Source organism: Saccostrea cucullata, unplaced genomic scaffold (genome assembly GCF_032062105.1).
Source record: "Saccostrea cucullata isolate Sc308-1 unplaced genomic scaffold, CSIRO_AGI_Scuc_v1 ctg1282, whole genome shotgun sequence".
Taxonomy (NCBI): Eukaryota; Metazoa; Mollusca; class Bivalvia; order Ostreida; family Ostreidae; genus Saccostrea; species Saccostrea cuccullata.
Genome location: NW_026921699.1, coordinates 46854 through 62254, shown reverse-complemented (window position 1 = coordinate 62254; position 15401 = coordinate 46854). Strand labels below are relative to the sequence as shown.

At 34.5% G+C, this 15401-nt stretch overlaps 1 protein-coding gene across 1 annotated transcript; it reads left to right on the top strand.

Annotated features, from left to right (window-relative positions):
* Positions 1-839: 839 nt before the first annotated feature.
* On the top strand, positions 840-15133 carry LOC134260592 (TBC1 domain family member 16-like). Its single transcript, XM_062743138.1, has 11 exons — positions 840-940; positions 5848-6124; positions 6887-8204; positions 8486-8658; positions 8943-9113; positions 9462-9610; positions 9940-10074; positions 10312-10498; positions 12474-12571; positions 12676-12904; positions 13065-15133. Exons 2-11 carry the CDS (start codon positions 5915-5917, stop codon positions 13254-13256), a joined length of 2862 nt encoding a protein of 953 aa, XP_062599122.1. The 5' UTR covers positions 840-940; positions 5848-5914; the 3' UTR covers positions 13257-15133.
* The last annotated feature ends 268 nt before the right edge of the window (positions 15134-15401 follow it).

Here is a 15401-nt window from a genome sequence, read left to right as displayed (position 1 = left end):
GAGCCTTTTTTATTTATTAATTTAAAAAATCAGTTTGAAAATGGGTTTTTGAAATGAATATTAGCTTATATTTTAAGATTAAAAATATAATTGATTTGGATCTGATATTACTAAATGCATCGAGCACTATTCTGAAATTTGATGTTTACTCACAGAGCACTAATTAAAAACTTTTAAACATTGATATAATATTTAATCTATTATCTATTTAAAAAATTAAATACAAGCTTCCAACAAATTTTTTCAGGTGACAAACATTAGTAACCTGTAAACTATCTATGACATTTTCAAGATACTTTGTCCCGGGTATTTCAGATCGGTTTTAATGTACACTGGTTTTTCTTATGTTTTCTAAACATGTAATTTTACGTACTAAATATTACAATAAACAATGTAGAAATATTAATCTATAGTTAATATATATTCTTAAACACCAGAATTATTCATAACTTTATGTACTTTATGCAGCATATATTCAATTACAGAAAACGTAAATTGTGAAAAATCGAGGGAAACTGCCTACCCATATATACCATATATAAAATCAATAATAACCGATAAAATCAAATATAAAGTATTTTATGGTAATTTTACACACTATAAATAATTATGTATTAAATACATTTTAAAAATTCAGCTCGACATAAATTTAAAGACGATATACAAACCTCTCTTCTTGATCTGCCCCGGCTTTTAGTTTTGCTATGCAGGGTAATAATTTGATGAATTTCACCAACACTCTTTCGGAAATGATCTGCTTTTTTCGTTGTTCAAGGTAAAGTTTTTCGCGAAATGATTTCCGAGTGAGAGAGATGGGACCAATGAAATTTCACTTTACATTGAATATTAGATATGTGTCAACATCATAATGATGAGATGAAGAAAGGTTGATGGAAACAGGTTTTTCTTGGTTTTACGAAGCTTATTAGAAACCGAAAAGGTAAAATTTCACTCTGAACTGGTGTAATTTAACACAGCCAATTTAACATTTATGACTTTCTAATTTCCTATCTGGGCATGCTTTGTGTTTATTAGGGATGTGCGACTTTATCGGTATACCGGTATATCGCGATTTTTTGTTGCATTTATACGTATCGTGTTATAGTGACCTGTGCATACCTATGTATTTGAAGTAATATTTAAAAGAAATTATTCATTTATTTGTTTAATCTTCTCAAATTACAATTACAGAAAGTATAAAAATGTGTGAAGCGTGATTTGTTTTAATTCTCTTGGTCTGTACATGACCAATCATAGTTGATTTTATATACATAAATATTTCAAGAAAATAAAATTTTGTTTCTACAGAGGACATATATACTTTTTAGAAAAATAATGACTTTTCATATAAAATCAATGTAAAAACTGCTTTTAAAAATATCATGATTTTAAAACATGATATTGTGGGAAAAAAATCGTGATATATCGCGATACGAAATTCTTGGCGATACCCATCCCTAGTGTTTATGCTACAAAGGATGTTCAATCAGCTGTGCTGAGATATTATCATTTTATTCTTTTTGACATTTATAAAACGAGGATTAGTTGTTATAGGGACGATGTGCAGTTGTCATTTCTATGTAAGGATTGAATAGTAATATTTAAAAGAAATTGATCATTTGGGTGGCACATGTATAATACACTATAAGTGGACTTTACAATCACATATTGTGCTTACAGCTATAACGTGTGAATGATTTGTTTTAATTCTCTTGGTTGTACATGACCTGGGAAGCATAATATAAGTTATATTGATAAAGGTTGTACATCTCTTCAAATTATTGGCTCTACAGAGGACATATATACTAACAGAATAGGAAACTCGAAAATCTTTCAATATATCTTGTTAATTACAGGATTTTGAAAGTCTGTGTGACCTGGTGCCATGTTTGAAAATATACTGTTTAACTGTAAAACGTGTAATGGTTTTTTTTACGTATAATGCTCATTTTCTAGAGTACATCTGACATGGAAATACACTGTATATTTTAAAATTTATTCGGGTGATAGAATATGTTTCCTGGTAGAACACATTACAGTTTCCCCTCTCCTGTTACAGATTTGGTGCTGTTGACTGCCCCTGGAATTACAGGTGAAAGTCCTGCCAGGGGCTAATAAGAACTTGGGTTGTGTCTTTGAGGGCAAAGACCATTTAAGGAGGAGGAATGTAATGGTTTGGGCCGTGGATATCGACCTGGATAGCTCAGTTGGTAGAGCACCTGACTGGAGGGTTCCCGGGTTCAATTCCTGGTCCAGCCATATTTTCCCCTCTCCTGTTACACATGCTTACAGTGAACATGCTTATGTTGCATTGAAGCTTGTAGTGAAATGATATTTATTCCCATGGGTTTTAACCTTTGGATTTTAACCTTTAAACATATATTATTAATCTCAGGGACATAACAAACTATATACCCGGTATGTTTGTAAACAAAGCAATTTCACCCATCTCTGGCACTTCGTTATAAGCATGTTTTACTGTATTTCTAATAGTTTCAAATATTTCAGAAGTCAGAACAAAACCTTATTTATCTATCAAAAAATTATACAAGATTTGTTGGTGACACAGTTTATGCTTCTAATTTTAGTATAATTACCTCATACATTCAAAATCAATGCATGTACAGTTTTCATGAAACTTGTAGGAAATGAAGCACTTTGAGTGAATGAGGGCATCTGGGACATCCGCAATGGTTCCTGTTATAGTAAGCTCTTGTTGATACATGCAGTTGTGGTTTAAAATTGATAAAAAAAATCCACCCAGTGGTATCAACCAAAGCCCTGGTTATAATTCACAAGACAACCAGAAAGATTTTCAAAACAAGGGTAGAGAGAAGACTACTAGATTTTATTTTAAAGTGGTGGTACTGTGAAATCACAAATTTTATGGGGGTTTAATTTTCATTGTTTTCAAGGTATGAAGAGACCCACAAATTTATGTCCACCACGAAATATAAAATGTTACATACATAACTACTTAACAATTCTTCATCATCCATGAATTCAAATGCCCGCAAACCAAGAGTTTTTACTCAAACCACGAAAAGTTCACTCCATGAAAAAAAGTGATTCTACAGTATATGTGTATATTACATAAAAATATTATTATTATTTGGTTTTAATTTGTCTAGCAGGTCTTGTCACACACTGAATACCTTTGTCTGGAGAATCATTTTGTCTTTAGCACTCACTTTATCTGGTATGATATATATAGATACCTGTACTTTGGACTCAATTACCGTTATTCACCTACAATATAAAATAAGATTGCTAAATATATAGAAAGCTTATAAAATGATACAGCGTACATCATGTTGCATTTATCACATAGAATAAGAATCATTTTGCAAGTAAAAACATAACTGACAATAGAAATAGGGACCAAATACATAATACATGTATCAGCAAGAAACCGTCAATGCCTCTAAATTAAAAAAAAAAGGGGGGGGTTAAAATGTAGGAATTCAAGACAATAAAATTTATTTTTTATCCTATTACAATATTTTTGTATACCCAGGCTTTTCTTTCACCAAGTTTTGCTACTTTTTATTCCCTCACAATAGAGGGGATATAACAACATGCTTTTTTTTGATGTTGTTGTTTTTTGATATCGTTATTTTCAACACTAAAGGTTTCTTCAGCAAAAAATTAATGTGGAATACTATTGTCAGATTTGGAGGGAATCTTTCAGTTAGTTTGATTTATGGATGTAAAGCAATTCCCCTTATTATGACGCATAAATCAATCTTAAACACAGACTGTTAATTATTAATTGAGCAAGTTTGACATCAACTTAATACACATTTAATTGGATCTCTATTCAGGGTTGACTAATGATTTCATTGTTGAAGCCTATAGATCTATGTTTAACTCTGCAAGGATCAATATTACTGTCTATTGTTGGGAAAAATAGAAATTCTTGTGGCTTTATAACCTGCACTTTTCTAGTGGAACTCAAGCTGCTACCAGCCATGTATTAATTGTGATATGACTAATGCCTGGTACTATAGATGGTTTAATTGTCCGAACACTCTAATGTTTTACTTGTATAAATATTCATTTATTACATAAGATCTATTATTATATCATAAACCTAGATGCAATAATCATGAATGTTCTAGCATTCAAACTGGGACTGACACATTTTAAAAGCAACACAGCCCAGAAAAAAATAATGCCAACAATCATTTTAAAGTTCAGAGAGCCTCCACTTGAAATTTCCCTTAGTGAGATAATTTTTTTTTTCATCAATCTTTTATGTCATATTGAGATGACTATAATTATATGCTCAGAGGAGAAGCCAGTCAATTTCAAAATGTCAATTTCCTTCCAAAAACAAAAAAAGTGAACATTTTTTGTGAAATATGAGCAATAAACCTAATGGAGCTTTTAAATTCAGTAGGACATAAAACGCATTCAAATGATCAACTCGGTTAATGATGATTTAATTGTATGTCTTTTTATGTGTGTGTGTTTGTGAGTATATGTGAGATGCATATAGATTAATAAATTTGGAGTGCAGATTAAAATATACTGACAAAAACTAATAGAAAGTTTGGACACACTTCGAAATATACTGTGATCACCATTGATTTTAGTATGATGTAGCAGTGATAAAGACTGATTTGATTTGCTTGGCCATTCTTCCCCCGTTTTCCAGACTTCCACCAATGTCAATAAACTATCTCTCCTTACACAAACTTCTTGGTGAGTACATGCCAGGATCAATAGATAGTGTTTTCTGAATGGCTTCTGACTGATCTTATTCACTGCAGTGGTGTCATCTAAGATTATATGATCTTTTCACGGTCTGAATTGTGACGCAAGTAAAACTATTTATCATGTGTTTCTCAATGAAGAAGGGTAGGGAACTTCCTTTTGGTGATCAATATTTGAAAGATTTTTCTTCTGCTGTTGGGTAATTATGTCTCATTCTTGTTTTCTTCCCTCCGTCCTTTTATAAAACTTGTAGCGAACATATATAGTGTTTGAGTCCCAATGAGTTACTTATGATTTAATGATGATTTATTAAAATACAGTCAAACCTTGTTACTTTGAACTTGATGGAACCAAAAAAAAAATGGAGATATTGGAGAATTTGAGATACCAGGAAATATACTTAAAAGAATAAGTGGTATGAACTTCCAAATCACTTTGACATACTGTATACAGGAAAATTTTTGCCCCGCATAATTTTTTGCCCCCTTTGCCCTTGTCACAATGAGCGAATTTAAAACGGGGCGAAGTCAAAGAACACAGTATAAATTCTAAGAACTGAGACTGGATGAATTTAAAACCAGGCAAATTTGTAAGCAAGTGCAAAAGGGCGAAAATAACATGGGGCAAAAATAACACTGTGTACAGTATCCATATTATTCAAGTATTGGTGTTCAAGATGCCAAAGTTCAACTGTATATTAATAAAATGTAGACTGCATATTACATAGATTTAAAGCCCTGTTTTCACATGAAGACAATAGACCCAGACAGTTGCATGCTTTTAGTTCTTATGTTGGGCGTATTTCCACAAAACAATTCTATGATCTCCCTCTCCAGCAATTAAGTCTGTCATGAAATCAATGCCAGAAAAACTTTCCTTATGAGGAATGTCTGTTGACAATTAAGCTCAGCAGTTTTTCCAGGAGATTCTAAGTCCTTCCTGATTTGAATGACTTGTAGTCCACTGTAAGCAGACTTGACTGTTTTTCCAATTAATTAAAGACTACCGTCATAAGAGAAGTGTCAGAAATCCCTTAATCAACAGCTAGAAGAAGCACCGCTCTTCATCTTGTTTGTCTGTTTAATTAATACTTTTTTGTTTATCTGGAATTTATTTTTTTTTTTGCAGAAGAACCATGTCCTTGTTGTATCAGTGACTTTAACATCCAGTCTTTGACCTTGTAAGGGGAATCCAGATGGATTCTATAATGGCTCTAGGAACCATCTTCAAGAAGGCCACAACTTTACTTGGGATTGGTTCTGATCAACTGAAGCCACCCCCTCTGGATGGAGAAATCATCTACTGTAAAAACAATGTCTGTGTCCACCCGCCGGCAACTCTGGCCATGGAAAACGAAGAGCACCACCCAGGCTACTTAACCCTGAGGTCACAGAATGACGATGATGTAAGCCAGCATTTATTCTCTTTTATTATTTATAAGATACTCAGAAATGTGCATTGATTTTTTAATGTAATAATACAGTAACTTTAAATAGAAAAATGTGTTTGTGAAATATTGATGCGTTCAGTTGGCCTCTTAAGGCCAAGATGAAAGTTTTTTTAATGATAGGTCAATCTCAAGGTTTTGGTCATGAAGTAAAAAAAACAAAAGTACCCAACAAAAGGTCAAAAGAAATAGATGTGGAAATATTAATGCCCTAGCACCAATCATTCAGAAGTTATTACAAAGGCTAAGGTTTTCAAAAGTATGGCAAACTCAAAGGTCAAAGTCGTAAGGTAAAAAATAATGGCACGTAAAAAAAAAAGGCCTTTTCACAAAAAGACAAAAATGAAAGGTATAAAAGTTTTGGCCACTGTTAAAGTTGGTAAAAGTTTACAAAAATAGGTCAAGCTTATAGACCAAGGTCATGGCGTATAAAATAATGGTATGCAAAGAGAGATTTGTCACAAGAAATGCACATGTGACAAAGGAAAGCTAAAGCACCAACAGTTCAAAAGTTGTGGGCAATGTTAACATTTTTTTTCAAATAGACAGACAGGACAAACCATAAACTACTGTAAACTAACTTTGAGAAAAAATTTCATGAGGTTCGCGAGAGCCTTAGATTTCTGAATGATACTTTTTCATTTATTTATTTCACTATGTTATGTACATTTACAGTATGTAACTGTTTGTCATGCTTCTTATTCTTTATTTTTTCCCCAGAAAAATGGACCAACATTGATTCTGACATGGATACCCAATTCTTCCTTAAAAAAGAATCCTAAAAGCATCGAGAGCCCAAACAGGTCTTATGCCACAACACCAAGCCCAAAAAGAACTCCAAGACAAGAGTATGCCCGAAAACAGGTCACAACTCCCTCCCCAAGCAGTTCTCCAAGGGGGTCATGTGTATCTGTGGGCAGTGATGCATGTGAACAGTATTATATGGGCAAAGGCCCAGTTAAAAACAAGAAAAAACAGAGCATTGACAATTCCAGTATGAATTCAGAAATTTCTATGGGTTCTAGAGAAGACTGTTTAGACAGTTGGTCTCAGATGGAGGAACCCAACAGGAAGTTGAGCACAAGTAATAAATCTCAAACCGATTCCGGTATTGATACAGAGGATGTATTGCAAAATAATGAGAAAAATATTCCCAAAAAATGTCAGAATATTGGTAGAAATGTCAATGACTTGCATGTTGAGAAAGATAGTAACACGGAATTGAAAACTGACAATAGAAATGGTGCAGAGGAAGACATCTCTTCTTCAGACACAACTGATGGTCTTACTGCTGAAGAAAAAATGGCAGCCCTGTTAAAGAGGAACAAACTCCATGCTAAAGCTAGAAATAGACTGGAGTCTAATAAATCAGTAAGCATCGAAATGGATGGTGATAATTTGGTTGTAGTTACAGAGGAAATTGACAAACCACAGTCCATGAACATAGACAAATACATAACTGACAAGAACCTGAATAAAAATGAGAGTAAATTTGACACCAGCTCTAGTTCACAATCAACAGATGCAGAAGGAATAAGTCTGAGTTCGGATTCGACACATCCGAGCCCCTCAGGTGCTCACTATAACAGAATGATTGATGATCTGCGAGACAGTTTCTCTGCTCATGACAATGGCTCTAGCACCTGTGACAGCTCTGAGACAGTGACAGAGGGGACAGCTAAACCATCAACAAGGACCAATGTTCCTAAAGACCTGAACTTGAGCACTAATGCCAATGGCGATGGCTATTACTCGGTTCCGTCTCTGACGACCCCTGACATCTCGGTGACGCGATGTCGACACTCCTCCTCCTCTTCCTCACTGACCTCGGGGCCGGACTCTGAACCTCCAAGTGAGGGGGAGTCCCCTCCCCTGTCCCCCACGTGGAACAAGTCCCCGGACTCCCCCAGCAGTGAAGGATCAGTCCAGGTGTCACACAACATGACGTTTCCTCACAGCTCTGTGTCGTACGCCATGGGGTCACAAGAGAAGAGGAGCGCTAAGGATCAGATGTGTGGAGTCTTCTCAGTAGATCTTGGTATGTATAATTACAGTATATGTTGTTCTGATCAGTATATTCATTATGAAAGTTAGAGGTACATATATAAACAGGTTCTATGCGAAGTGTGAAAAAAAAAATTATGTGTAATAATATGATGGTTGATTCATTTACCTGTATGTTATTCAGAAAAAAAATTACTACTCCTAGTTTGCTTTTTATTAAGGATCCAATTAGGTTTTATTTCTATGTATGTCGACCAGTATAAATAATGCAGTAAATGAGTTTGAAGTAAATGTCCCAAATCCTTAATCCTGTAGGTCAGATGAGGTCCCTACGACTGTTTTACTCTGACCCCTACTGCACCAGAGGACAAGTGGTGATAGCTAGCAGAGAGAGCCAGTACAAAATCCTACACTTCCATCACGGAGGTCTAGACAAGCTGGCCGAAATCTTTGAAGACTGGAACCTGTTTGCCAAGTTGAAAGATAAGGTTTGCATTATGTGAAAAATAATAATAATACATACACAACTGATGAAGCAGAACTTTTTTCTCAAGGATAAGCATTTGAGTTGTAATCAAAATTTCATTGTTTTGGACATATTCTTGACAAATGTTTGCAACAAAATTTAGCAGACAATAGTACACTCATCAGTTTGTTTTAAGTGAGAAAAAAAAAAAAATTTATGGACACTCCTGGAAAAGACTAATATATCACTGATATTTTTGGCCGATTATCGTTAAAAATCACATTTTTTTAACATCATTATTTTCAGAAGAACAAGGAGAATGAGGGGCAGTATAAACAGTTCCTGATCGTGAGGCCTCACCTTACAGATGAACAGTGTCATCCAGAGGAGGGCATCTACAACATGGTGAACGAGGAGGAGTGGAAGATCCACATGACAAGTGATGGGAGAATCGAGGAAGACTATCAACTCAGGAAGGTCAGTGCCTGTCTTCCATCTAAATCTCATGGTCATAGGAACTGGTAGGGAGGGGGAGGGACAGCATGTCAAGAATTCTTACATAGTACTACATAGTGCCCCTTCCCTCACAAATGAAAATGTTTAAAACCTCCCCTCCCCCTGGCCCAAAAAATAAAATTTGATTTCATAAATGTTAAAATTTTAGGTGTATATGTATAAACTTTTCTCTAACTGTAAGGGCAGGCACTGTTTCTTTCATTTCACAAAAAAATCATGTAAAGTGATTCTTAAATGTTGACAGGAAACCTTATAATCTTTTACTTGAAGGCCAACAATCCTGACTTTGATAGGTTTTGTAAATTACAGCATATCTTCTTTGGGGGACTAGACCCCCACTTGAGACACGAGACCTGGCCCTTCCTCCTACACTACTACCCCTGGGATTCCACGTTTGAGGAGAGGGAAGCCATCAGGAATGACCGATACATACAGTACCAGGACATCAGGAAAATGAGGTAACAAATAATGTTTAGAGGCTTTCTAACTCTTGAAATTAACTCTTTAGAAATTAATAAGTTTTAGTGATGAAATGTTTTACTCATTCTAAAGATTATTGCCAGAAAGTTAATAAATAGTGAATAGGATAAAATTTTTCTTCTTATGAGGGTATCTTATAATAAGAAAATACATTGCTGTGGAAAACAAGTCTTTGCAGAAAAAAAAAGCAATAAGGCAGCTGGGTTGGCAAGACTTGACCCATTTTAATATTCAGATTTACTGGGAACCACAAATAATATGACAAATAATATGACGAAATGACTAATTAGACTTTGGTCTTATTAAGGGAAGACATGACACCTGAGGAGAGAGAACAATTCTGGAGGAAGATACAGTCAACTGTGGAGAAAGATGTAGTCAGAACTGACCGCAGTCATCCATACTTCAAAGGAGATGATAATCCTAATATTGAAGTCCTTCAGTAAGTCTCTTTGTATTGTTTACAGAAAATCTTGAAAGCTTTTGACACAACAGGAATGATAATGAAAAATGCATAATTAACCTACTTAGTAGCGTGAATTCCAAAAATTGAAAGGACTAATGTTTCTTCACTCAACATTTCACTGATGAACTTATGTTTTTAGCAGAGCATTTGAAAATATGAAATCTTAATGTTATATCATATATATCCTGAAACCTAGCTGTTGATGCTTTTCAGGAACATTTTGCTGAATTATGCAGTGGCCAATCCTAGAATGGGTTACACCCAGGGGATGTCTGACCTGCTGGCCCCCGTGTTGGCTGAGATTCAGAATGAGGTGGACGCCTATTGGTGTTTTACAGGTCTGATGCAGGGGACCATATTTGTCAGCTCTCCCAAGGACAGTGACATGGACAAACAACTGGTAAGAAAGAAAAAAGGAATACACCTGTCATTATGTGGCCTTAAATTAATTTTCTTTCCATGTCTAAAGCATCAAAAAATGGCATTTTTAGCTCACCTGAGCCGAAGGCTCAAGTGAGCTTTTCTGATCACATTTTGTCCGGCTTCCGTCTGTCCGTCTGTCTGTCCGTCTGTCTGTCTGTCTGTAAACTTTTCACATAATTGACTTCTTCTCAAGAACCGCTGGGCCATTTTCAACCAAACTTGCCACAAAGTATCCTTGGGTAAAGGGGATTAAAGTTCGTTCAAATGAAGGGCCACACCCTTATTCAAGGGGAGATAATTGGGAATTAATGAAAATTTAGTGGTATATTTTAAAAATCTTCTTCTCAAGAACCACTGTGCCAGGAAAGATGAAACTTATGGAAACATCCTCAGGTAGTGTAGATTCAAGTTTGTTCAAATCATGACCCACCGGGTAAGGGCGGGGCCAAAATGGCCGACCAAAGTTTTACATGGAAATATATAGGAAAATTCTTTAAAAATCTTCTTCTCAAGAATGACAAAGCCATAATTCATCATATTTATATGGAAACATGCTGAGGTAGTGTAGATTCAAGTTTGTTCAAATCATGACCCCCGGGGGTAGGGCGGGGCCAAAATGGCCGACCAAAGTTTTACATAGAAATATATAGGAAAATTCTTTAAAAATCTTCTTCTCAAGAATGACAAAGCCATAATTCATCATATTTATATGGGAGCATGCTCATGTAGTGTAGATTCAAGTTTGTTCAAATCATGACCCCCCGGGTAAGGGCGGGGCCAAAATGGCCAACCAATGTTTTACATAGAAATATATAGGAAAATTCTTTAAAAATCTTCTTCTCAAGAAAGACAAAGCCATAATTTATCATATTCACATGGAAGCATGCTCAGGTAGTGTAGATTCAAGTTTGTTCAAATCATGACCCCCGGGGTAGGGCGGGGCCAAAATGGCCGACCAATGTTTTACATAGAAATATATAGGAAAATTCTTTAAAAATCTTCTCAAGAATGACAAAGCCATTATTCATCATATTTATATGGAAGCATGTTCAGGTAGTGTAGATTCAATTTTGTTTAAATCATGACCCCCGGGGGTAGAGCGGGGCCAAAATGGCCGACCAAAGTTTTACATAGAAATATATAGGAAAATTCTTTAAAAATCTTCTTCTCAATAATGACAAAGCCATAATTCATCATATATATATGAAGCATCCTCAGGTAGTGTAGATTCAAGTTTGTTCAAATCATGACCCCCGGGGGTTTCCAAAATGGCCGACCAAGGTTTTACATAGAAATATATAGGAAAATTCTTTAAAAATCTTCTTCTCAATAATAACAAAGCCATAATTGATCATATTTATATGGAAGCATCCTCAGGTAGTGTAGATTCAAGTTTGTTCAAATCATGACCCCCGGGGGTAGGGCGGGGCCAAAATGGCCGACCAATGTTTTACATAGAAATATATAGGAAAATTCTTTAAAAATCTTCTTCTCAAGAATGACAAAGCCATTATTCATCATATTTATATGGAAGCATGTTCAGGTAGTGTAGATTCAAGTTTGTTCAAATCATGACCCCCGGGGGTAGGGCGGGGCCAAAATGGCCGACCAAAGTTTTACATAGAAATATATAGGAAAATTCTTTAAAAATCTTCTTCTCAATCATTTTCTAAAAAATAGCAAATCCATGATTGGACATGGGACTACTTTTGGATTTAAACTTTACAATAAAAAGCCATTTTATACTAGTCCTACCCTTGGTGCTCAGGTGAGCGATGTGGCCCATGGGCCTCTTGTTTATGATAACTTACGATATTTTTTTAAAGAAATTAAAGATATTTTTTTTAAATCAACATTATTTAGGCTGTGTTGCTAAAGTTTTCATTTGAATGTTGTGAACCTTTAATCTGTACAGGTCAGAACATTTAGCTACAGATACTCTATTATTGTAGAATTATCTAAGAGAGTTGCTAAGACTAATGCAAAATGAATTCTACATGCACCTGCAAAGACTGGGTGAAGACGCGATGGAATTGTTATTTTGCCACAGGTAAAAGCCATTGAATAATTTTATTTCCCATATCTTTCAGATGTACCTTTGATATGTATTCTCTTCATCTCTTATACTTGTAATGTGTCATCTGTATACTGTAGGTGGATATTGCTGTGCTTCAAGAGGGAGTTCCCGGAGACAGATGCCCTGAAGATCTGGGAGTCCTGCTGGTCTCACTATCAGACAGACTATTTCCACCTCTTTATATGCATGGCCATCGTCAGTATTTATGGTGATGATGTCATAGATCAGGGTCTCCCCTCAGATGAAATTCTTTTGCACTTCAGCAGTCTTGCCATGCACATGAATGGTCAACTTGTTCTCAGAAAGGTAGCTATGAATATTCCTTTCTTTTGTTACAGTGTATTGGTAAAAGATTTATTTACATTTAAATATTATTAAAGATTAGTATTTTAAAAAAAATATTAGACTTAATTGTAATTGTTGAAAAAATTCTGTTTGAATGTTTGAAAAAAATTACATTTTTAAGGCTAGAGGACTCCTTCATCACTATAGAAAATTACCCAGAATTCCTTGCACATTGCATGGTTTATGCTCACTGTGTGGGCCTGGAATGTGGGATAGTGGACATGTGCCAATTGTGGAGTGTGTGGGCAGTCACAAGGATGACTTATGCCCCTATAACAGCAACCCAGGATCACCTGTCCACACCATAAAATGATTGTTAAAAAACTAACTGTTCAGTGGCATTTCACCTGAATCCCTAAAAGAAAATTGTGTATTTATATTTATGGCAATTCAATATAATTCATGCAGTTACACAATACCACAACCAAATTTTCTTAAAAGGAAGATATTACTGGTAATTCTGAATCAACGGATGATGAATTGGATAGAAATTTTTAAAAAATGAAGAAAAGCAGATTCATAACACAAAGACTTCATTCTACATTTTTCATTGTTCACTTTTTTTGTTATATATATTGAAAAGTTGCATTGAATCTCTGAAAATCTTTTGCATCAAGATGCATCAATGTTCATTGATTTCTCAGCCTATGTGCAATAATTCAAATAATCATGGTCATTTTCCTTGTAAAATTTATTTTCTTTCTTAGATGTGTCATATTATTATAACTCTTTAATGCAATTGTTTATAACAATTGTTTTTTTGTGATTTTGGTATACAATAGTGCAATATACTTGTACCTTTACCATATTTTAATGTAAATATCTTCTTGCGGATACTGTACATTTGAACTCATTTGTTTTAAAGTAGCTGTAAGTCTGAAAATCATTTTTCGGAGTTTAGGGATGTGAAATTATTGGTGCTTTCAGATCAAGAATTGTTCATTTAATTGTGGCATTATATTATACATGTAGTAAAGTCATTTCATGTCAAGTCATATAAGTAATAGATTCAATTATTACACATCTTCGCTAGCCAAGGGTTTCTGATACATTACTCTCCTTATAATCCTTTGGCATACGTTGTTGATAGAAGTTGGTTTTTTTTCTCAAGTTCTGATTGGGATTCGGTATACCCAGTTGACCAATCAGCAATTGTTTTTTGTAAATGACATATTTGCGTTCGGGATACTTCTTGACTCTTTAATCTCGGGAATGCTCCGTAAGATAACATGCAATTCTATGAATAGCTATGGTGTCATCCAATATCTTCTAAGTATGTGATTAAAAATCTATATTGAAGTCCAGATTTGTACAGTAAATAATAAATAAGCATAACCCAATTATTGCTTCTTAATTGTTCTTTAAAAAAAACTTGGTCTAATTATTTTTAAACACGCGTTTTTATTTCTGTCGATGACGCAATCAGTGCATAAAGGATTCGAGATCACGTGATGAAAACAATCCCATCTTTTGACTACGCAGTATGCCAAGGATTCATGAGGAGAGTAGCATATCAGAAACCCTTGGCTAGTGAAGATGATTATTACAATGTAATACCATGGTATTTAACGTATAGTTTAAGTGTTGAAATACAAGTTGGAATACAATTTACTATGTTTGATATAAGTAGAATAGCAAGGAATAGTAGGATATGGGGAGGTTTAGTAACAGGAGTCTTCAAGACAAAGAACATGTTCATGTAGTATAGTTTAGTAAACAATGCTTAAATGGTTGTTATAAGATTTAGTTCTTTTTGAAAGCATGCATTTTTTGTTGAAATCTAGATTTCTTTATGTTTTGTTTGTTTTTTCTTTTCTTTGTTTGTACTTTTGTTTTAGTGTAATTTTTTCCAAATTTTTTTCCAAAGGTTGAAATCATGTAAAAAGCATAAATTGTGTAATTAAAGTATCTATAGGAAGGCTGGGTGGATAAAAAATTACTTAAAGATACACCTAAACATATGGAAAAGGATTTTTTTAAATTGAATATTTAAGCAATTTACTTTAACCTTTTAAAAACAACTTTTTTTTACAAATACATGTACTTGTTTTGCAAATATTAAAAAAAAACAACACACAGGCTCTCATAATCTGAAATCAATCATTTATTTGAATAAATGTATTTGGAAAAGCTATTTCAACTGAAATTATGCATTTTCTCATACCAAAATACAGACACAATGCGTTAGCATTACAGGCTCTCAAAATTTGTCCGTTGTCGTTGTTGTCGTCGTCGGCGTTGTCATTTTCACATTTTCATCTTCTTCTCAAGAACCACTAAATTTCAACTAAACTTGTACAAAGTATCCTTAAAAGGGGATATTTCAACTTTTCCAAGGGGAGATATTCATGAATTAGAGAAAAAATAATGGCATTTTTAAAAAATCTTCTTCTCAAGAACCACTGGGCCAGGAAAGATGAAACTCATGTGGAATCATCTTCAGGTAGTGTAGACACAT